General features: G+C 51.5%; 2 protein-coding genes across 3 annotated transcripts; both read right to left on the bottom strand.

The window, feature by feature from the left end:
- Window positions 1–621: 621 nt before the first annotated feature.
- On the bottom strand, window positions 622–10825 carry LOC310882867 (thyrotropin-releasing hormone receptor-like). Of its 2 annotated transcripts, XM_083802233.1 has the most exons (3): window positions 9391–10825; window positions 8327–9161; window positions 622–1527 (listed from the first exon to the last, which is right to left on the bottom strand). In XM_083802233.1, exons 2-3 carry the CDS (start codon window positions 9110–9112, stop codon window positions 1150–1152), a joined length of 1164 nt encoding a protein of 387 aa, XP_083658359.1. In that variant the 5' UTR covers window positions 9113–9161; window positions 9391–10825; the 3' UTR covers window positions 622–1149. The 2 variants fall into 2 exon arrangements, with proteins under 2 accessions (XP_083658359.1, XP_083658358.1); XM_083802232.1 differs by lacking the exon at window positions 9391–10825 and having other exon boundaries at window positions 8327–9235.
- Window positions 10826–15066: 4241 nt separating this feature from the next.
- On the bottom strand, window positions 15067–20993 carry OCSTAMP (osteoclast stimulatory transmembrane protein). Its single transcript, XM_083802230.1, has 3 exons — window positions 20661–20993; window positions 18723–19767; window positions 15067–17872 (listed from the first exon to the last, which is right to left on the bottom strand). Exons 1-3 carry the CDS (start codon window positions 20702–20704, stop codon window positions 17531–17533), a joined length of 1431 nt encoding a protein of 476 aa, XP_083658356.1. The 5' UTR covers window positions 20705–20993; the 3' UTR covers window positions 15067–17530.
- Between the last annotated feature and the right edge of the window lie 2617 nt (window positions 20994–23610).

Below are 23610 nucleotides of genomic sequence, written 5' to 3'. Positions count from 1 at the left end.
TTTACTCCCAGTCCAGATAGTCTCTTGTGAGTCTGGGGCAAACGTTCTTGGGCTGGTTTCTTGAATGTGTCAGGTTATGAATATCCACTTCGCTTACTAGATGACAGCAGCAGCGAGTGTTATTAATGCCTTATAGGCAATGCCACTTATCACAAAACACTTTACAGACTTTTATGAATTATTCTCAGGAAATAAGAGAATTGTTTCACCTGCCATTGAAACGCAGCTGTAGCTGGGACGAAGTGCTGCTTGATGGTATGCAGCTACACCACGCCAGGGCTTACAGGATGAGGCTACCAAAGGCTATCCAGCCAAAGCAACTGCAGGAATTTAGACAGGAAAGGTAAGATTATTCAAAAGAAATTCAGGCCACACTGTTGGAAGTACTACTATTACCTTAAGGAACACAGATGATTAATTTGATCATTTTTTCTGTAACAAATCCAACTGGCCTGGACCTTGGGTTTACGTGCTACCAGCACAGCCATATCTCCGGGAGCATGGGGTGAGGTCCCTGACGCCCAGCTTCAGCCATGCATAATTCACGAATCTCCATCTGAGAGAGTCAGACTGGTCTCTTTAGAGTCACGGAGAGGAAGGGTCACATCTAGGGAGATATTCATCTCCTCTCCTTCCTCAGACCACTACCCTGAGAAGGGAGGAGCTGCTTCTTGGAAGTGCCCAGACGTCCCCATTATCTCTGACAATGCTCCAGAGGAGCAGCTTACATGGGTGTCTATCTTACAGGCACCTGCCTTTGGGAAGGGGATCCTCACCCCCTAAGAAACCTGCTCCAGTGTTTTTTTCTCCATTGAGTGCCCTTCCCTTCCTGCATTTCCTTCCAGCGCTCTGGCCCAACTCAACAAACAGCTGCACTTGCACGTAACACAGAACGGTGTTGAGCTGCTATATTTAACTACAGATTCTTTAAAGATGCTAAGCATTGACCTGCGCCTAACACTTCAACAAAAAAGAATAAATTAGCATTAAGGAAAAGCAAATTAATTCGCCTCTAAGAATCTGTTTTGTTAAATGCCCTGGAGAGGTATTAACTCAAGCTTGCCGCAATGCCAAGCGATTTCTGTTGGCGCTTTCCCAGCACGGTGCGTGCAGCCACATAGCTCCTGCGTTGTTTCAGGGTCCTGGTATTTATTTGGCAGGCCTGCTTTTCCTTGGAGGTGCTGGGAGGCTGTTCAGCTCTTCTTGTTCGGTGAGGAGATCCGAGCTGCCGTGAGAGCAGTCCTTCGTGACGCTGTAGTACACCGGGGCGCTGTGCAGCACAGGGTTCTCGGCGCTCTTCTGCTCGCACTCCCAGAGCTTCCTGAAGGCAGCCCTGAATTTCTGGGACATGAGGTTGTAGATGATGGGGTTGATGGCGCTGTTCAGGTAGATGCATGTCCGGCAGAAGAGCAGGAACCAGATGTTCAGATACGGCGGGTCCATGAAGGAGTTCACCACCACCAGCGTGCGGTAAGGCATCCACAGGAGGGCGAAGAGCACCACCACCACTGCCAGCATTTTGGTCACCTTGTTAGAGGGAATAGACAAAAAGAGAAATAGGCAAATGGTGCTGAAGCTCCAGCAGAACCTTCCCACCTCTAACTGCGCAGACAGGTAATTCATAATATCACACGTATCTCTCCTTTAGGATTTAAAATAGGCTCACAAACCATGAGACTGTCTATTCCTCGCTGAATCTGTTTTGTTCATGAAATAATATTGCATAAATACAACCTTTAAATGACAGGCTTTCACCTACCACTCAAGAGACTTGGAAATTTCAGCACAAGCATCCATCAGCCTGGAAATGAGTGGGAAATAACCGTGGGAATTTCTGTACCAGAAAACAGGTATGAAAATTGCTCATAACATTAAATCAGCGAGGAAATTAACTTGTGCCAAAGTGGGATCCTAAGTTTTTTTAGGTGCCAGGGGTGAGTCTCAACTCCCTGTCTGGGATCTTCTGGTTTGTTACTCCTGCTGTGCTCCCAGGGACAGGCTCCTGGTACAGAGCAGCACTGGGAGCAGTGCCTGGAGTCCTACACAAATTCCTGACTTGTGCTGATAGGGGAGCTGCTCAGCTAATCAGTATGGGTTATTTTAATTTGCAGCACACTAGGGAAGAACTACATTAATGTATTAGGAACAAGAAGATACTGAGAATGCAGGAGCGAGCAGTAATTGCCCTCAGCTCAACTCAGGCTTGCTTAAGAAAATGTGTTTTTGTACTGAAACTGCAATGATCCTAATAATTTTGACAGCTATTTCGGGTAGGTGACAATCATCCTCCCACAAGTGCTTACAGAATACATGCGTCCCCAAGGAGGAAAGTATGAGTAAACACTGATGCCGCCCGCATATTAAGGCGGCGGTGTTTCAAATGTCAAAAAGGGGATTGTGCAATGACTCCTCTATAAGGAAATAAGTACTTGGATCACACTCGGTCTTTCAGCTTTTCTTGGAGTTTTTTTTTCTTTTTTAACTTAGTTACAAGCAGTGATGCCTTCCTGTAATGTTTTGTGTAGAAATCAGAGGCGGTTGGCAGTGGCAACAAAACTTTTCCTACAAGAAAGGATCCATTGTCAAGCTGAGGCCAGAGTAGAAGTGTTTTGCTGTGTGTGGTTTAACAGGAATGTGAGGACACTTCCCAGAATCAGACCTCGCCGTGATGCTGTGAGTGCCTGGGCTGTTGCTAAGACTGCAGCGTGCTCACTGCTGCCTTGGGGGAAGACAGAAGGGATTTTAAAGAGAGAAGCTTCAGAGCTTTCCAGTGCCTTTCACAAGTGTGGCTGGATCCATCCCACAAGCTTTTGGTTTCAAGCTGCTAGGATGAGGCTGCTGGGTGACAATGTGCTTTGTAGCAATTGTCCCGAACACAGAGCCACTGTCTGCCCCGAGCCTGGCAGGGCAATATGGGCTCGACCCCTCCTCACCAGGGGACGGAGGAGCATCCTCCCGCCGGCTGTGAGACTGCATTGCTCTGGGACAGAGAGCTCCCGGTACCACGGGAGCCCAGGAAGGAAGGCTTTCTGCCTGAGGAGCAGCGCACGTGGATGGGACCCATGCTCTCTACTTCTCTTTCCAAATATCTTTACAGCAAATAGACACAGAAAGGCTTTGCCATATTTTTGATGCAGCTGAGGTTAATACCCTGAGAACGTGAATGAAGTTGATTTTAACAAAAATGTGATAAAAGCTGAACCCTACAGCAAAATGCAAACAACTCAACTCAAGTGATCCTAAGTACAATTTCATTCAGAATTTAATCCCCCCCACTGAGCAGTTTATTCAGACCACTCGTCCTGGGAGACGAGGGCAGGCTGTGCTTCACCATCCCATGCAGAGACCAACCATGTCCATGTCCTGCCTGGAAGGGTCCTTGCTAAAGGGATGTCCCTGGGACAAGGCTGGAGGGAGCCTTTCCGTCAGCTTCAGTAGTCCTACTGCAGCAGGATCGCTGCAAAATGCATCCTGGAAAACTTAAATAGCACACCTCTGCAGGTGGGCACTGAAGCACAGACACTCCTTGCTCAGCACAGGGGTTGTCTCCGTTTCCGAGGTGCCAAGGTGTCCGCTGTAGAGAATAAATCTCCAAACTTGTGTCCACTTAGCTCTGCTCTCTGTCAGGTGCCACTTCTGGCCAAGAGCTTTCTGCACGATGAAACGTCTCCTTTAAAGCTAACGAATTAGTCCTGCTCACATGCTGGCTTGTGAGGCCGAAACATCTCTGACCTCTTGACTGATGTAATTCTGTTTGCTCAGGAAGCCACGATGTTTGTAAAGAGGGAGCTGGACTCTGCCTCACCGTGACAAAGCCAGAGGGAGTGCATCCTAGGCTGACAAGTAAGTCGGCTGCAGTCCTTGCCGAGACCAAACAAAGTTTGGCGTGGGAAAGAATTTGTGATTCATCTGCTTTTAGCCAGAGCTGCCCCTGCTTTTCGGCTGGTTGTTACGGAAATGTCACAGTGCCCGACAACCTCCCTACACCTCCATCCAGACCGCATGAGACCACACAAGTGCTGTCACGAAAAGACCTGTGCTTCCTGCTCCACGTCCTACAGTGGCTTTCCCTGTGGAAAAGTTGTCGTTGTCCTGGGAGAGGAAACCCGCTTAGGAACCAGCACCACAAGGATTTATTGCCTACTCTCGCTAAATGGCCTCGGTGCTCACCAAGGATGCTGCACCCAGGCTGCAAGGTGAGATGGAAGCCCTGCCGCGAGCTTGCTGCAAGATGAAATTGGCCTCATAAAGCCAACTGTCCGTACAGCCCAGGTTCTCCTGGGTGCAGTGTTACTAAGGCTGTATATGGTGCAGGATGGCTCTTCTGCTTAAATCCCAGTGGTCTATCCCAAAGTCGCTCTCACATCGCTATCACAGGGAAAGAAACCTCCAACATCATCTCCATGCACAGCTGAAACCCCTCTCCATGCTTTTCCTCACTTTGGCTTTCCTGGGAGAGTAACAGCAGCATCCTTTAGGTGCACTGAGCTTTCTTCTGGTGCCCAAGTGAGAAATGAAATTAATCAGCCCTGGGGAGAGCGTGGGAGAATGTGAGTTCATTTATCCCTATCTGGAGAAGTCTTGAGTCATGGCCCAATAAAGCAGCTGCACCCCCCAAAAAAGACAGATCCTTATTGTTGCCTCAAAGCATCCTTCAGGAAATCACCAGCCAGGGAGAAAACTTCTCCATGAAGTCTCAAAGTCTCACAGCCACTGTGCCGTGCGTTGGGTGTGCACGCAGCAGCCCCAAAGGGGCTGTGGCTAGAAGGAGGACGAGGCTTTCAGCCCACGTCCCCCAGGCCACTGCTGCTTCTCCCAGCCGGTGCCAGGTTTCCCTGTCCAAGCACCACCGTCTTGAGCTGCAGCATCTTTTTTTTAGGAATCCCGCTCCCTCTAGTGGTCCCTAGCGGGTGAAATCCGTGCTCGGAGGTGCACCCTCACTTTAATCTTCCCCGCTGGTAGCTCACGTACTGCTTTCACAGCCTCCTCATCGCCCTTCCAGCTTGGAGACCCGCCAGCATCTCTTGCTGGAGCACTTTCTGGTGCTGTGTCCTCACGGCCGATGCTCGGGACAGGACCCATCACCAAGGGCCCCCCTGGAAATTCCTGGTGACATTTTCAAGGGCTGTCAGCACCTCTCTGGAGAGTGTGAGAGGTGCGTGTCGTAGCCCAGCAGGCCTTTCCGCCCTGGCCACGGGTAATTAATGAGCAAAGAAAACCACTGCGAGCTGCTCACCAGCGATTGCAAAGCAGTGTCCAGTGGGATGATTTGAGATACCGCTGCGTTTCTTCTTTCCACAGTTCCCCCTGGTTTTGAGGCAGTGTTGCCATCGCTATCAGAAAATCAGAGAGGACATCTTTCTTCTGGTGAAGAAGACCCAGGACACCGGTGTCTAGACTTCTGGACCATTGCACGGGGGCTTTTTGCCACTGACTTCCTCAGGAGCAGGTCACAGAGGTGAACCTGGCCCAGAGAAGGCCATTCTGGTCCCTTCTGTGCCTCATTTCCCATCTACAGGCTCTTCCCTACAGCCACAAGGGCTGGCACCCACCTGCTAAAGCTGACCTGGGGGGACTCTCCTGGTTCCAGGCTGGGGGTGCTGCGGGGCCGTAGCACCCCCAGAAATGCTCTCCTCTCTGCTCGCTGCTTCTCCCATCCTGTATCTCTATCTGCCAGCTCTGCTGGACAAAATTCATCCAGCTGCCTTCAGCCTCAGACTAGACCCGGCTCGGTGATGTGCCCTGCTCTCCTCCCGCACGCTGCAGCGGCTCCTGCAAACGTCACTCGTGTGGTCCCTGCTGTCCCCATGCAGGAAGACAGCTTCAAGGCAGAGTTCTGTGCTGACCCCGCGGGGCTCCCAGGAGACCTCCTTCCTCCCTGCCTGGTTGATCGGTTGTTTTTTCCCTTGTAACTAGATGCAGAGCCGTGACTCACTGCAGCCATAGCATCGGGATACAGTGCTCCGGCTGGGTTCCCGGCAGCACTGGGGGAGATGCTCTGGCAGGACGCAGGTTCGTTATGCTCAGAGCACTCCTCTTCATGCTGCCCAAAGCTCTCATCAAAATATCGGTGTGGTTTCACTTGGCTTTGGTGCACAGTCTTACTGGACAGCTGTATAAATTTCTTATGATTATATATAAAATGAAGTGACCGTGTCCTGTGTCATAACCATCTAGGGAAAGATGATTATGGAGATCACTGGACCAGGGTTTGTATCACAACCACCTCTGGGGAGCAGCAAGGCATCCACCTGACAGGTGACCTAACCGTGTGGCCCAGCTGGGTTTTCTTTCTCCTTTGCTGTCTCAGCACAGGCTGCCTCAAAGTGCTGTGGTGTGGTCAGAGGGAAGCAGTAACCAGAACGTGGCTGGAAGCCCCATGAAACAAAACTGCTCAGAAACAGAAGTTTGGAGTCGCCTTGCCTGCCAGTATTTTAGCTTCTATTTGTGCTTCACGAATAGCTTATGAGCAGCTTGGATCCAGGATTCTCCTTTATTTCTTGCTGCCATGAATATTAGAAGTATGCTCTGAACTGGGAGCATGGTCGATACCTCCCTGAAGCCTCCAAAGTCCAGTGAGGGGGAAGCAAATTCTCCCAAACATGATAGTTACAGTCAAACGCACTGATACCCTTGTATCTCTGCAAGGTAGGAGGTGAGGATCGAACAGATTTACAATGTGGCTTTTGCAGTTTTCCACTACAAATAGCAGAGCTACTGCTTTCCTGGGTTCAGGAGACTCACAGCAGCTTCTGTTAGAGAAAAGCTGGGTGATTTGTTGCTAATTCCACAAATCATCACAGAGCTCCCTATAGAGTGAGAATATTGACGATGGTGATCATAGCACTACACACACATACCTGTATAGGGAGGTAGGTGTTGGTTGTGAATAGAGATAGAGAGACTCCCACTTTCAAAACAAGTTCAACACTTCTGACAATTTAAAACCTCGGTGACATCTTTATTCCTGATGAGCCCAGCTCTGAGATGGAAGGCCAGCCAGGGGCAGTTTTTGCTAAGATATTTCAGGAGCTAATGAAGACCTCAAGAAAACTGCCGGTGTAAAGGTGGAAAGAGCACAGGATGTTTCCAGGGGTTGGAGTGCCTTCATCCAGCCCCTGGGGACTGACAGCCTCGGGCACTCGTCCTAATGAGGCTGGAGCACTCTGTGTGCGGTGCTCAGCCCATGGCACAGCCTGTGCAGATGTGGTAGGAGAGGTTTTTGCTCCTTGGCCGTGCACCTGTAGGTGCTGTCCTGTAGTCACTGGGGAACTTGCTGCGGAAAAACCCTGCACCAGCAACTGGGAGAGCAGCCCGGTGCTTTTACAGATGTTGGTGCTTGCTTTAAACCTTTCTGGGATGGAGAAAAAGGGAGAAAAAGCTGAACTAAAAAAAAACTTAAAAGCTCATAAAGAAATAATACTTATTCTCTGAGCTGCTTGCTTCCCTCTGTGACTCTGAATCGTCTCTCCTGGGTGGTGGAAGTTCCTGTGCCAGTCAGGGAACGAGTTGGATAAATGATATTTTTAAGACTGGCTGAAACTAATTTAAGGCTGGCTGGAAATCAGGTCCTGCTTGCTCACAAACAGCAGGAGAGGCTTAAGCCAGACCCCAGGCTTCAGCCCTTATCTTTAAAGCAGACCATGTGTCAAAGTTTGAGGCTTGAGCAGGACGCTCTCCTGCGCAGAGCCAGCCAGCAGGATTCCCGTGACCAGATACTGCCCTGTCCCAGGAGCTGGGTGAGAGACAGTAACTGTGCTTGTGGACAGAGAGAGGAGGAACAAGGCGAGGAGATGGAGAGCAAGCAAGCAGCTGGATGACAGAGGAGTCACTGAGAGGAACACTGTACCTCTGGGACACTGAGGTGCCTCCCCCAGCTGCAGGGAGCTGGGGGCTGCAGCCAGGGCTGGCTCAGAGGATGGGGGTCCTGTGTCCTGCTGGCTTTCCCTTCCCTTTGCTTTCCAAATCTGAGGTCACCTGCCCGGAACTCTGCCTGGGAGCTGAGTCCATAATGTGTCCTGGTACACCCCCTCCCTGGGGAGGCAATTAGGAATTAATCATCCAGGCAAAACCCTGCGCTCTTGCCTCTCCCAAGTGATGCTGGAGCTCCATGGAGGCCAGCCCAAGCAGGGGGGGGGGGAGCCCATCTGCTGCCAGACCCCAGCTGGCCTTTGGGGTGCCTCCTGTGCAGCAAGCACACCCTCTCAGCTCCACCTCACAAAGGGAAGCAAAATACTGGGTCACCCCTCTCCCTGCCAGAATCCACCCCCCCAAAACCCTTCAAAGCACTGAGCCCCAGCAGCCCAGCTGTGGGGGGGGGCCCTACCTGCTTGCGGGAGCTCAGGGCCCCCCTGTTGCCCCGGCAGGAGAGCTTGAGGGAGCCTCCCTGGTGCGTGGAGCCCAGGCAGGGGTGCTGCGGGGTGGAAGGCAGGGGGCTCATGAAGAGGATGCGGGCGATGAGGCCGTAGAGGACAGTCGCCAGTCCCAACGGGATGACGTAGAAGACGGCGAAATCCAAGAAGTAAATGGGCATGTAAAGGCTTCTGGAGACCCGGTACCCACAGGTGACTTGCGCCCCATCCGAGAAGGTGACCTGGGTGGTGTCCACCAGGAAGAACCACATGAGGCAATAGACGGAGGTGAAGAGCCAGAGCGAGGAGACGATGCGCTTGGCACGGCTCACGGTGCAGAGGAGCTGCGCTTTGATGGCGTGGCAGATGGCGATGTAGCGCTCCACCGTGAAGGCGGTGATGGACCAGGCGGAGATGTTGATGCCCAGGTACTGCAGGTAGGTGATGCAGAGGCAGCCGGCGTAGCCGTACACCCAGGAAGCCACCACGTCCGAGATGTTGGGCAGCCCGGCCGCCAGCAGCACGATGAGGTCGGCCACCGCCAGGCTCACCAGGTAGCAGTTGGTGGGGGTCACCATGTGCTTGGTGCGCAGCACCACCAGCACCACCATCACGTTGCCGGCGATGCCCACGCCGCAGATGAGCAGCACCAGCAGGATGGTGACCACCTGCAGCTCCAGGGGCTGCCGGGGCATCCTGCCCAGGGTTTGGTTGCCGCTGCCGTCCGGGACGGCTCCCGGGCTGGCCGAGCCGTTCTCCATGGGTGCTGCGCGGCTCCTGCGCGCCCCGAACACCCTCCCCGGCGCAGCCCTGCCGCGAGGGGGGTGGTGAGCACCCCCCGGCCCCCCCTGCCCGCCCCTTTCTTCTTCCCTCCCCTTTTGCTCCAGAATTCACCCCAAATCTTGCTGCAACCCGCTTCCCCCCCCCCCCCCCCCCAGCCAGGAAGCCCCCAGCCCCCTCAGCCCCCTCAGCCCCCCGGACCACCCCAGTCCCCTGGACCCCCCCAGCCCCCAGGACCCCCCGGAGCCCCCCCGTGCACCTGATCCTGCCGGGTCCTAGCGCACCGCTGAGCCGAGGAGGAGGAGGAGGAGGAGGAGGAAGCAGCCCAGGTAGGGGGGCGGTGGCAGGCTGGAGACCCCTGGGGCAGTGGCCCGGCACCTCCTGGCAGGGGGCTGCAGGACACAGGAGTGTGGGTGCCTGGACTCGGAGCCCAGCCGCAGGCACTGACACCTCTGAGGAAGGAGAGGGGAGGATGAGGAGTCCTTCCTTCCTCCCTCATCCTCAGGAGGATGGGACCAGGGCGATGCCTTGCCTGTTTCCCTTGGGATGGGGCAGAGGGTGCTTTCCCCTTCCCTGGGGGTCATTCAACCCAGGTAGCAACCTCCTCGAATTATTTCTCCTGCCGCCACCCCATCCCAAAGACGCATGTCGGTGCCACTTGGGGAAAGGCTTACCCACCCCTGGGCTGGGGGATCCGGGCTCTTCTGGCGGTCGGGCTGGGATATCTGGTTTCTAGCTGGTCAGCCTGGGGGATGCAGCATTTCCCCGACAGTCAGCTAACACAGCAGCAGCCACAACTTGCTGTCAGCTCCCTGCTTGCTCCTGACGTCTCCACAGTCTCTCAGAAATACATTTTCACATTGAAAGAGCAACTGCGATTAGAAAGATAAAGTGTTAACGGTACTCTAACCTGTGCAGCGGAGGGAAGGGCAAGGGGAAAAGCTCGCTTTTCAATTAGATTGCATTGCAGTTAGCAGCACAGCCACCCCGCTAATCCCAGACACTGAAGCGCATCGCCAAAATGTGAGGGATCTTTCTGATGCTGGGTGATTCAGGTCTGGGACTTCACAGGCACATTTCCAAGCCTGGGTGGTTCAGTCCTGGTGTGGATGAAACGCCACATAATGGCTCGGCCCCATGCTCCTCTCCCTGCCAGCAGCAGTCTGTCCCCAAGCTCTGCCTTACTGGGAGAAGCAGTATTTTCCCCTTTCCTCTAGGATTTATTATGCCTCCAGTTGGCTCCACAGAGTGCTATCCCTGTAGGTGTTTGTTTTTTTTTTTTCTCTCTCTTTCTTACACACACACACTCCGACATTTCATTCACCTTTGGCTCAGTTAGGGAGGACAAATTCTCTCTCCTTCCTTTTCCATTTCTTCCCTTCTGACTCCTGCCCCAGGACCTCACATCTGTGCATCAGCCCCAGGCTGGGGAGGCAGCAGCAGGTCCCTGCCCTCAGAGGTCTTCTCGTGGTGCATTCAGTTCTACTTTTTTCCCCTTCTTTGTTAACAGATGCACTACAATTACAGCTGTTCCGTGATACTTTCTGCAGCCAGCAGCCCGTAATGCTGCGATACCTTGCTCAGAGGGAGCTCCAGCACCCCTGGGTGCCACTGACCCACTGGCACCCAGCACCCACCATTTGGCGAGGTGTGGGAATGGCAGGCACGAGGCACCACCACAATTATCAGTCCTAATCAAAATTATCAGCAGCATCACTTTCCTCTGGCAGGAGTGCAGCTTGGTTATTCTGTTTGCAGCGTCCCGGTTGCTTTACCCTGGGTTATTTGCAGAGCCTTAATACATTATATCCCTCACTGAAGTTGCCCCCTTGGTCCCGCTGTTGCTCCCATCTGCTTTGACCCTTCTCCAGTGTGAATAAATCCTCCCAGCTGTGGAGCAGCATGTGTCAGGAGGTAAATGAGGAACGGTGAGATTAATCCTACCGCACGTCTGTAGGAAGGAGGAGTGAGGGCGTGTGTGTGTGTGCTCACACAATCCCAGGGTTTGCACGCCTCGGTACTCAGGAGAGGCTTTAGCACAGATGCAACAGCCTCATACAAAGTCCCTGGTGCCTGTTTTTCCTGAAGCTGCTGTTGAACTCTGAGCTGTTATTGTGATTTTCCTGTTACTGAAAACGACAGCTATTGCAAACAGAGGGGAGGGGAAGGGTGCTGAACAGGGTGCGCCTCTTCCAAGCGTAATTTCACCACAATGAAAGCTCCCGGTGGTGGTTTGGAAAGAGACACTGAAAGAGGCACAGAGAAATCCTCCCAGGCATCAGTATTCTACTCTCTGCATTTCCCTGCAAAACTTAAATTCACCTCTGAGGGGATGGGGACTTGCAGGGTAGCCATGTCTTTGACTCCCTCTGCTTTTCATTGGGATTTGAGACCTTTCAAACCCATCAGACCTCTCAGCTGACCAGCAGCAGCGCTGAAAATGAAACCTAGCCTGCAACCCAGCCCTTTGTTTAAGCCCCTGGACCCTGCTCTCCCTTCCCTCCCCTTTGTCTGCGGTGTTGGGCACAGGACGCGGCACTCAGCAGCAGCACATGGCCTGCACCCAGCCCAGCCCAGCCCGGCCCTTCCCCTAACCCACGCAACCTTTTTTTCCCTGGTGCTTTATTGTCCAAACACTCGTGACAGATTTCTGACTGACGCAAGAGGAAGCATTCAGCCTTTGAACTTGGCCATTTCGGTTTCTCAGCCTGCTTCGAAGGACAAATTGCCATCAAAGCCCTGGGTCTCCCCCTGTCCAAGACAATTTCTGGCTGGGCCGTGGGGGGCACACAAGGAAAGGAGCTGGCAGCGCAGCCCCTTCCTGCCCAGTCCTGCCCCCTGCTTACCGCCCTTCTCTGCCCCCCAAGATCTCTCACCATGTTTCAGGTGTGACTTTTTGCTGGCTTAGATGACTTTTTTTTTTTTTCATAATCTCTGTGGAAAATGAATTTACAGACTTGTTTTCTCACCCTTCTCAGACATAAAGGCGCATCTCACCAGCTATTTCAAGTGGGGTGAGGAATTGCAGGCTGGGACTGCGTATAAAAAAGAAATGTGTGGAAATGTGGTACTTTCTTCCAACTTTGGTTGAAAACATTTCTGCCAGTGATTTCATTTCCTCTGTTGCTCATCTGCAAAGAAACCCAGAAGCACTTTCTGGAAGCACTGTGAGGTGCTGGGGTGCCCAAGCACAGAGGATTGCCCCTGATTCGATTTCACCCCCATTTAGTCCATGAGCCACAGCACCTCATGTTCCCTTTGAACCGCAGGGTTATGGCACTGCAGCAGCTGCTGGAATCACGCTTCTCTGAGAGCCTGAAAAGGGACCTGGTTGTCAAACCTCCCAGCATCTTTGGAAATCGGTGATGCGTAGAGTTTGGGAAATCCAGGGGCTTTGGAAGGTGCCTGGAATATGGGCCTCTGTCCGGACACGGTGGCAGTCAGCAGCCTTCTGGGAAAACCAGCACTGCTTCTTCCTCTTCTGCTTCAGTTCTTGTGGGCTGAGGGCTTGTTATGAACCACTGATGTGGAAATTTGCAGTTGAAAAACATGAAGCATCGAGTTCAGAGTGAAACTGTGAACCGATCTGCGTTCAAGAGAACCAGGATGAGGAAAACTCTTCCTGTGCATTGCAAATCACCCCTCGCCTCTCCGCAGCTGTCTCACGTCTCCAACTCGCTTCAACACATTTTAGTTCCCCCTTGGAAAAAATAATTAGCCTCTAAAAGAATTTGCTCAAAAGAACGAGGTTCCAAATGCCCCCGATTCGCTTCACATCTGGCAGTCACTCCCAGATAATTACCTGGTATCTTTTCAGGGGTGATGGGATGCTCTGCCTGGTGTTCAGCTATGGGTGCTGACGGTCATGGACCACATCTGCCACCCTGCACAGATGCCAGACACCCCACAGCATCCAGATGGCACCTGGTGTCTCTGCTGAGGCAGGTTAGTGCATGTCCATGCCCCCCTCCAGGCTAGCACATGCAGCAGAGAAGCAGCAGGGAGCACCTGCAGTTCTTCTGGGGGTGTTATGAATTTAAACTTTCAGCCCCAAGGCAGGAAGCAGTCAGTTTTTAACAGTACTGGGCATCGGTTCAGGACAGCACAGTGCTGACATCTCTTCTGCAACAAATCAGCCTCTGGCAACCTTTGCACTTAGCGGTTTGTTTACCACCTCTTGCCTCTAAAGATGACGCCTCCTCTCTTTTCCATCCCTCTTGTTTTGGCAGCAGCACCTTGCAGCCCAGCCAAGGCCCCGGGGCAGGCTGTCCTTGCAGGAACGGCACAAAAACCCTGTCTGAAAGGGGCTCTCCCCATCACCAGCTCTCCGTAGGGTTTGGAGGAGTGTCCTCGACACCGGCAGCATTACTGGGATGAGTGGTACTGGTGGCACTGGGGGCAGTTCTGCCCCTACACCTGCTCGGGCACGAAGTGGCATGGCGAGCTGGGCAGAGCATGCACCATGCTGTGAAATAGCTTTTATTTGCTTTTGTGTTTATTTATATTGCCTTTTCTAAAAGCTGATGTACGTAACCATTACTTCTTCATTGCTGTTACAGTGCAAATGCTATAAATGGGATAAACACATTACAAATGGACTTTGATCAAAACTCGGGACATATTTCTGGAGAGAGGTGGTTGGTTGGTTGGTTTTCTGCTCCGGTGGATGTAGGTTTGTGGCTCTGAATGAAATATTTCCCAGAGCACTGCCTTGGCTGGACAGTTCACATTTGCTGCTCAATATTAAGGCCATTCATTTCCCCAGCCAGCCAGCCAGAAGCAGGGACTTAGCGTATATGTTATCTACACTTGCACTTGTTTAAGGTGAAAATCCACAAAAATATACCACAAAATCCCAAGGGTAACAGGAGCTTCAGGGCAGATCCTGTCCCATACCTGAGGATCTTTCCATCCCCTGGGCTGACCACACTGGTGGAGGAAAGTGCAATCCGTGGGCCTTTCTCTCGTGTAATTAACACCTTTATTTAGGTTGGTAAGAAATTGCAAACCTCTACAAGTGCAAGGGAGAAAACAGGAGAACATGCCCACGTTTGGCATCAGCAAAGATTTGGGCTGGCACTGGCATTAATGAGCAACAGGGGTGTTAAAAAGGGGATTTGGCCCCATCGCCAGCTGCCCACGGGCCCCTGCAGAGCCCCGCAGCCCTGCCTCTGCCCTCAGCGCCTGCCAGGGCCCGGCCCTGAACTTTCAACTTCTCAGCTCCCCAGCTTCCAGAAGTGATGAAATCCTGCCCTGCAGAGCCCGCGGGGGCAGCAAGGGAGCTGCAGCGTGGGTGCAGTCTGTTTCTTTTCTGTATTCCCTTTCCCAAAGAAACGGCAAATCCATTTTCAACGAGGAGTAAAGCAAGCCTCAGAAATATGGCTGATCCTCTCCAAAGAAAGCCTGAACAAGTTTCCTAAATGTTTTCCTTAAACATTTGCTTCCTAAACTCAAACCTGAAGGTTCCTTCTAGGACACAGCCAGCACAGGATGCAGCCCCCACCAGCCCCTGGGATGTCCCCATGGTGCCTGCGCCGCTCTGGGGTGATGCTGGGCAACGGGTAAGGTGCGGGGAAATCACATTCACCCCAGCTTCTGGTTTAGTTTCTCATCAGCAAGCAGGGTTAGTGGCACAGTGACACAGAGCCAGCTTTCAACATCCCTTTCCTTCTCAGAACAGCTCCATCAGTTGGCTCCGTGTGATGTGCATTGGGGTGGTGCCACTGACCCCAACAATGACAGCCTCAGGTGCGTTTGTTTCGCAAAGATATTTAATTCTATCAGCCTTCAGCATACACTTATTTAACACCAATATGTTTCATCTCTAAAATAACCAGAAGTTATTAAAGTGACTTTTCTTCCTACATCAGAAAAAAAAAACAAACCACACTTCTGACACTAACGTGAGGACAATTCACGGCACTGCACGGTGTAACTCATCGCATTTATTGCCCTCCTTTCCAGTGAACAAACCCCAGCATTGCCATGAGAAAAGGCCATTGATTGCCTCTGATGCTCCTTCCAAGCCCAAATTCTCCCCTTGCTGGCTTCTACGTGTCTGCTGAAGCTGAAACCTGTGTGCGAGGCCACAACTGCCTCCTGTGGCAGAGGCACAAAACAGGGCAGGAGAACTGGCCCCTGGGTGCCACCGGGCAAGGTGAGCTCTACTGCACACAGCTCCCATCACTGCAACCACAGAAAATGGTGTGATGTGCACCAAAAAAACCTATAAAATCTCCTCAGTCCCTCCAAACCCACCTGCAGAATAGAGAAGACAGCATGTCTCTGCCTCGGGAAGGTGTATGACGGCTGTGACTCCGGGAGCACGGGCAGAGCAGCAGTGCCTCGCTGATTATTATCTTTTCAAGCTGATGTAATTACCCTAATCAAGGCTTCTCTGACGCTGAACTTTACTGTCTGGAAGCGCAAAGTTTCCAGAATTAGTCTTTAGTGGTTAAAATTTAAGGGGAGCTGCAGGAAGCTCTGCAGAAGAGAAGGGAGAACTGAGCTGAACTGGGGTCAGTTTTTTCCTAGCAAAGAGGAAATTTCAGGCTGAAAATGGATGTTTCAGGAGTCCTCCACAGCAGTGAAGGGCAGCACCAGTGCAAAGGGTGCAGTGGGACACTCCGGGTGGTCCCTTAGTCCTTGGAGTCCAGCTCTGGGGTCTTCTCTGCTCCAAACGCCCACCTGAACCTGAAGGACCCATCGCTGGACCTGGACATTGCTCAGGGGAGTTCCCCAAATGCTACTGGCCAAAAAGTAATGAATGCTAAAAGGGTGATGAAATATTGCTGTGAAGGACTCCTGTATGTTTCTTGCCAAAAAGATGAGTCTTCTCGGGGAAAATTGCTTTAAAAGACATGCTTATTGGAAGGCCATGTGCTGCTGGCTTGCCAAATGAAGGGTTCCCCTGGTCTCCTTGCAGCTCTTTAACCCTTGGCTCCAGGTAATTTTGGCTACTCAATGGGCACGTGGAAATCTTTCTCCTTCCCCAAACAGAACATTACGGAGTGTTTGCTAGAGAAACCTCATGATAAAGCACTCTGGCAGCTGCAGAGGCAGAAAGGTGCTTAGATTAATAATTATAACGGCAGGGAATTAAGAAACCTGGGGAGATAAATACACCAGAGTTTTGTTAGATAGATGCTTTAAAAATAATCCAGACCTACTTTGTTTCAAGCATCTCAGAAGCTGAGAGAATTTTTTGTATTTGCAGCTGCCACTTCACTTCTGTAATTTAATCTCATTGAGGTGCATTATGTCAAATAATTACCCTAATGAAAACTCTAATGGGAGACGAGAGGAAAATAATAGAGATACTTTGAAGAAATGAAGCTGCGAAGTTGCTTTGTTTTTAACCTGGCGCTGGTTTAGCTCCCTGTCCTCCTGGCTGTTGCCCTTACACAGCTTCTGATCTGCCTCTCTTTCAGAAGTGATGTCTCAGATGTGGATCCAGTGATGAATTTTGGCATATTAGATTCAATACCATCCTTTCAGAGTTTGAAGCAGCCCAGCATATGAAACTAGCTACTGCTTTAGGCAAGTCCAGCCTTCCACGTCCTGCCCCTTTCTGTTCCCCACCAAGCACGGGCTCAGCTGTCAGGTTTCAGCCTCCTGCTTGTGAAGTCCTCCTGCACGTCGGCCTGAACTGACCTTTTGTTGACTGGTCTCGTCCTCTTCTGAGGTCCTTCAACTATTTTATCTGTCATTTTGGAGAGGCCTGGTGAAGTGATTTCTGCAAGTCCTCACGCACTGATTTCCACCCCTACCCATGCCCAGGAGGTGCATCTTGTGGTCGTGTGGGTCCTCTATGCATGTCAACAGGCTAACAACTTTTGTGTGTGTGTGTGTGAATAAACTATCTTCTAAAGGCTAATAATTATCCCACCTACCCAGATCTCTGTGCATGAAATGTGAAAGAAAAACTCCTCAACAATTAATCATCTCAAATGGGTTTTCCTTCTTGCTGCCTGGAGGGATAACTTCAGAGAGGAAGTGTGCATTTCCTCCAGCAGGGTCGGGGGGAGGTAAGGAAGCTCTTCCCCCACCCTGACTCCCACATATTTCCCCGTAAACATTGCCTAATTCTGCCAACATCTTCCCAGTCATATGAGCTATATCAGGTCTTTTTTCCACTGTTCCTGGAAGAGCTGACTCCAGGAAAAAAAAAAAAAAAAAAAAAGACTAGTAAGTTTAGCCCGTTTTTTCTTAAAGTAATATTAAATATTAACATTTGGCTTTTCTCTTTCTCTCTCTTTTTTTTCCCCAAATATTTTTCCTGGATTCAAACCACTTCTCCAACTCTAAAAAAAATGAATTGGGTGATCCCTTTGCAGAAGCCTGCACCCAGCCACTGCCACAAGGTCTCCATGTGTTTCCCCGTGTTTCCCAAAGAGGCCTCAGTTTTTCGGGCAGCTTTGCTCCTCCGCGTGCTTCCTGGACAGCTTGCTGTAGAGGTAAAGTGCTCGCTCCTCCTCCCGGCTCTCGAAGAAGGAGGCAGCGATTTTCCTGCACAGGCGCCGTGCGTAGGTTTCCAGAAACACGGTGGCGTAGATGATGCAGAAGAGCAGCCCCATGACAAGCAGCACAGAGGGGTTGGGGGGCAGCGGGGGGCTGATGCTGCAGCGGGCAGAGCTGAAGGTCAGGTCGTGGTGGTAACTCTTCTCAAAGTCCCGCAGGGTCGATCCTTTGTCAGGAAGCTGAAGCAGACTCGGGAAAAAGGGCAGGAGCTGTATTTTAGCCTGGAATAAAAAGAGTAAAAGGTTAAACGGGGCATGAATGAAACAAACCCAACTGGTTACTACAGAAATATCAGCCTGGAGGTGTGCAGTCACCCTTACAGCTTGTTTGGGTGCAGTGAGATGGGGGTACTGAAGGCATATATGCCTCAGGCTGAGTGAGAATAACTGCAGCTGGCAAGGGTGCTGAGCGCTTGGCACGGTGAGACCCAGTCCTGTCATCTTCACCCGCTGCTACAGCGATCGTGATGGGATGCTCCATGTGAAAGAGAGAGAGAGAAATGGATTTCACAGAGAAATATAATCCAGAGGGTACCAGTATCTGCACATTTGAATATTAGGGTGTGTTTCTAAGCACTGATTGTTTTACTGTAAGCAGGAATCTGAGCTAAAAAGCTGTGACTGGGAGCTGATATGTGCTGCTATTTAGGTATGTGCTGCACTGGAAGGAGACATTGAGGCTGTGCCTGGTTTTGCACCTCCCCACACACCCAAGCCTTATGTTGCTTGTCCAGCTGGATGCTGGGGAGGGAAGCAAGCAGCATGTAGTCCCCCAGAGGTGGCTGTCCCCGCCGGCACCTCCCATGATGTAGTACACAGCAGGTACCCCACAGAGGGAAGCCGAGCGATGTGCCTTCCCCCCATGCACAGACATGGTGCAGGAGACTTTTGCCCACCATAGCCGACACTTCTCCATGACTTTTCCTTTTCAGCAGCAGCAATCTCGAGCCCCCTCCTCCCTCCATCCCTCCTGAACACTGAGCAGAAACGCAGCTCCGAGCAGGGCTTGGTTAGAGGGGCAGAGAAGCTGATAGAGAATCACGTCCTGAGCAGGAGGGGGCCCGGCACTCACACTGTATTTGACGTTGAGAATGACGGGCACCACAGAGAACTGAGCCACCTTCCTCACAGCTGTGTCCGCCACGCTGAAGGCGACATGGTCCATCGCCACCACCACCAGCATCAGCGTCAGGGCCACGGCGAGGCGCAGGGCCTGCACCAGGCACAGCAGCACTTCTTCCCGGGACATCTTCAGGCCCGTGGGCCGAATGAGGTTTTTGGATGAGCCCCCCAGCAGGTGAGCAGCTTTTCTGTCCATGGCTAAACGCTCCAGCTTCTTGGTGATGTAAAAATTGTCAAAGCGGAGGTTGGTGAGGTAATTTTTCAAATACCACGCAGACTCAAAGCAGAGGTAGAGCACGGAAAAGCCAGCGACCAGTTTGTTGCCCACTCGTATGGAGTCTTTGACCAGTTCTTCCACAGCCAAAAAGTCCCTCCTGACTTTCTCACCAGCCAGGTGCATCTGCTGGTTAATCAGGGTGCTGTTGCGAAGCAGTGAAAACCTAAAATGCCCGTTCATAGGCCTCCAAATATTAATGGAATTACCGGCTGCTTGGATTTCCTCCCCGAACTCCCAGGAAGCCGTCCCCAGCAGAGCAGTCGAGTTCAACAGGCTCTCGGAGGAATTCTTGCAGATGCACTTGATGACCTCCAGAATGGTTTTAATGTTGCTCACGATGTTCGGGGTCACGTTAACCGCCACGATCATGACGCAGGTTGACAAGAGGAGCTTCCGACCTTGCTTGGTGCCCAACGTGGGCATGATCATGCTGAAGACACAGCGGGCAGGGTGCACCAGGAACAGGGTCAGGAGGAGGAGCAGGCTGAAGGAGACAGCCATCGCCACAGCGAGGTGCCAGGAGTACTCCAGGGAAGCAAAGAGCCAGTTGTAGAAGAGGCCTCCGACCACGGCGGCGAGGCAGGAGCACTGCAGGAACAGGGCCCGCAGCTCCCTGCCACCTGCGGGGACCGGCTTGGAGTAAATGCACCATAGATCTGCCGCCGTCCTGCTCACACTTGGGAACAGAAAGGCTTCACAATAGGCGCAGACACTCAACCTGTGCAAAGAGCAAGGGGCGGGGTGTTAGCAGAGGAAATAGAGAGGCACTAATGAGGGGGCTTTGTGACCTCCCTCTCTGAGTGCCTCCGTTCTCGCTCTGCCTCTCTGCCGACCCGAGCTGTTGGCAGCGAGGTCTTCCCTGAAGCCATGAAGGCCAGGAAAGTTCAAGGCACTTCTTGAAATGCCAATTACAACACAACAGCTCCACCTCTAACATCAGCAGAGGAAAGCATTATATTATTCTATAAAAATCATCATAAAGCCACTCGGAGGGCTGAGCTCTGGCCGTGGCTAAGAGCAGCTCTGGTGGTTATTTAGAGGATGCTTGGGGAAGAAAAGCAAAGAGGAGGTGCCTGGCTGCTGTGGAAATGATTAGTTAGCCTTGTAATTAAAAGGAGTTCAATGGATTGGAGGAGGTGGAGTGGGAGTTTCTGCTCTCCCTGCTTCTTAATAGGAGAGCAGACAAAAGGCAGCAAGTTTAAGGGTGACAAATACTGAGCTGATCAGAGAAAACAGTTTCACACTGATGTTCAGTGCCAGAGGAAATCTCCAAGGATAAGAATTTGGCCATTGCAGACAGGATGAAATGTCCCATAGAGCTATTTAAATGTCTAATGAAAACAAATGTTTGGGAAGAAATATCGTTTCTCAGGCCTCAGAGGAGGAATGACTCTCCAGAGACCAGAAAACCTGGTGGGGAGAAGGATTCTCCCACCATAGTTTGCAACCCCCTCCCCAGCATTAGACCCCACCAGGCTGGTCCCATCTCCCTCAGCCTGGCAGGAGAGATGGAAGGAAAATTTTGCCTGGCAAGCCTGGCTAATCCATTTACTGGAGGTTTTTCAGTGGAAAAATGCAGGACAGAGGGAAGCAGAGGGAAGCACTACGTACCCAGCAGCAGAGATGTGCCCCAGCCCTGCCCGTAAGCTCTCCATGCTCCGGTGCCTTGTCGCTCTCAGAGAGGATGCTGAAGGCAGCCGCTGGGCGACCCACGGTAGGAAAACAATGAAGTTGGCACCAGGGAGCCAGGACTCAAAAAAAAGGCATTTTTTAAGGCAATTCAGGTAAGCAAATGCTGGCAATTCCTGATGTGAGAGCGCAAAGCTGGTACAGAGAGTCCAGGAGTGACCCCACTCCAGTGCTGCCTGGGCTTTGCACCTCCTTGGCTCTTAGTGCAGAGGAATCTCGGTGTGATGACACATGGCCGAGAGACATGAGTCAGTACCATACGGAGTGACCAGGATGGAACAAGCATCACATGGGGACTGGGGTGTCACTGTCCTCTCTTGGGAAATCAGCTGCCTCATCCTAGCCAGCAGCAGGGTGACGATTTCACCCAGGGAGGATTGCACTCATACAGCAAAGGGGAGCAGAAGGCTACAGGGAAGCTGTGTTTGACCAGTGGCTCTAGGCAGCAGCAAGTGTTTGTATGCCTAGGCAAACCTGGCCAAAAAGCCTCCACTTGGCTCCAAATCGTTCCCTGTGGGCTGGGGCCTGAGGGAGGGCCAAAATGTTATGTACACTGAACCAGTAGTCAGTAAATGAGCTGGAACCATAGTTGCCTAACTTTTCCCAGGGCAAAATGAACAGGCTTGCTATGCATTAAAAATAAATAAATAAATACATAAACAAAATTTAAGTATAATATATATAGTAAAAAAAAAAAAAGTAAAGAAAAAAGAAAAAAAAAAGAGAAAAAAAAAAAGAAGAAGAAGACTGTGAGGGAACACGTGTGTGTTTGTACACCTCCATACAGACGTGCATGGGCTGGGGTGCAGGACACAAGCAGGGCTGCGCCAGCTCCATGAAGCAACTGTGACATCTTGCGGCCAGGCTCTGCTAGAGTACTTCAAGGTCTGCGTTCATCTGAGCGCGTAAACTACAGCTGTCAGTGACAGGGAGATTCTTAAGGAAAACTGAGGAAGTGAAGAAGAAGAGGGAGGCTGGCGAGCCGGTGAGCAGGATGCATGCGCTGCGTGTCCCTGGGGTGCTCCAGGGGACCTCCCCCGGCTGGTCACCTGGGGCTCGTGGCCCAGCGCACCATGGAATGGCCAGGCTTGGCAGGCTCCTGTCTCCACAGAGCTCAGGGTCTACAATTTTCTTGTTCTGACATCCCCAGTGTAGGCTTCCCAGCACTTTAGCGGGCGCGGAGCACCTTGCTGGGACACCTGCGCATCCGACCGGCGGTGGCAGCGCAGCCACCGCGTGGTGCCGGTGCTGCAAGGGGCTGCCGAGGGCAGCAGCAGCACCCTGGGGTGCCCCCTGCTGTATGTTTTAAGAAAATGTCTGGGTAATAACAGAGGTGCGGAACTACTGTGATTTAAGGCTGACGGTACTTTCGCAATTCGAGAAATTGAGGGTGTGGGAGGGATCAGCCCAACAGCAGTGACTCTTTCTTTGTTAAAAACCACGTGCAAATGAGAAACTTACAGTGATACAGGCAGTTCGTGTCTATGGTTTCTGCTGTGGAAATACAGAAAAATCCCAGCAAATCTTTCTGTGACTGATCAGGGATAAATATGACAAGGGAGCCAACACTATCAGACCTGCAGTAGCTTAATTTTGCCCATTATGCCCTGATGTGTGTCAGGACTCCCACTTTCTGTCCTGAACTCTGAGCATCGCTGCTGGGTGCACCCAGACTGTGCACAGCCCCGGAGCTGCTCAGTGCTGCAAAGCCCCCCGGCGCTGGTCGTCTGTGTGAACAGTTTGTAAAGAGGTTCGGGATAAAAGACGCTACAAAATGCTTTCCTACTGTAAATAAACCAGAACGATTTTCCTCCGAGTGTCTCAGGAGAACATGTGGAGGTTCATCCCAGACTGGATGGGAAACATCAAAGGAGTAAAGCAGAGATATTCTGGATGTTGAATTTCAATGCATGAGTGGCATTTCCTGTTTAATTAAAATTCACAAGCAGGCTGCTAATGTGAGTGGCTTTTGTGGCAGTTGTTGGATTCCTACATTCCTAGAGAACTGGTGCATAGGCAGGCAAAGTTCCTCCGAAATAACAGGGTTTAAGTTACAGAAGGTTAATACAGCATGCAAAATGCCCTTTCCAGGGATTCATATCTCTAGCCACATCGCAGAACCTTCAAGAATAATGGGGTTGACTTACCGCAAAAAGCTTCTTTCAGTGAATTTTAGCACTAGCAGCAGCAAGCAGAACTGCAGCTTATTTATGCAAGTTCAACCTTAAACCCCAGAAATACTAAATCTTTAAATCTGCTTTAAATAAAATAAATAAAATAAAATAAATAAAATAAAATAAATAAAATAAAATAAATAAAATAAAATAAAATTAAATTAAATTAAATAAATAAACAAAATAAAATAAAAGCCAGAATAGTCCTGCTCGCATAGATGCCTAGATATGGAAAAGCAGAATTAGTTGATGGTGCCATCCATATGCCTTAACTCAGATCCTCTGGGGGCCCTGGGAAATGCACACAGCCTCCTGGTTATGAAGAGGTTAAAGCTGGCAGAAGCCAGGTCTTTGACTAAAGCAGGGGCTTAGGATCCAGGTGCTCCTTGCACCTTTCCCAGGCCTGCCAAGGCCACATTGTGTGACCACGGGGAGGTCCCCGTCCCGCTCCTTGCCTCAGTTTCCCACCTCTGGCGCAGGGACGGGGGCAGAGCAGATGCTCCAGCAGCCGACTGCGGCTCCCTGCAGCAGCAGCAGCCCTAGCTGGGGAACTGGGGAACGGGAACGGGGACAGGGACAGCGGGGTTCCTTCCTGCCCCCTGGCCCTGGGACAGCAGCAGAAGCACACTGTTCGCAGACAGACGGCTGGGAAAGAGACCTGCAGGGAGCAACTTACCCTACTTGCCCTTCTCAGTCCA

The sequence above is a fragment of the Anser anser genome (assembly GCF_964211835.1).
Source record: "Anser anser genome assembly, chromosome: 16".
Lineage (NCBI taxonomy): Eukaryota > Metazoa > Chordata > Aves > Anseriformes > Anatidae > Anser > Anser anser.
This window is presented reverse-complemented; position numbering and strand designations above follow the sequence as displayed.

Coding starts and splice junctions, on each gene's coding strand:
- LOC310882867 (XM_083802233.1), bottom strand. CDS start 9,112: ATGGAGAACGGCTCGGCCAGCCCGGGAGCCGTCCCGGACGGCAGCGGC. Junction 1,528..8,326: donor CCCTGAGCTCCCGCAAGCAG/GTAGGGCCCCCC, acceptor CCCTCTAACAAG/GTGACCAAAATGCTGGCAGT.
- OCSTAMP (XM_083802230.1), bottom strand. CDS start 20,704: ATGGAGAGCTTACGGGCAGGGCTGGGGCACATCTCTGCTGCTGG. Junction 19,768..20,660: donor GGGCACATCTCTGCTGCTGG/GTACGTAGTGCT, acceptor CTCTTTGCACAG/GTTGAGTGTCTGCGCCTATT. Junction 17,873..18,722: donor TTCTCAACGTCAAATACAGT/GTGAGTGCCGGG, acceptor TTTTTATTCCAG/GCTAAAATACAGCTCCTGCC.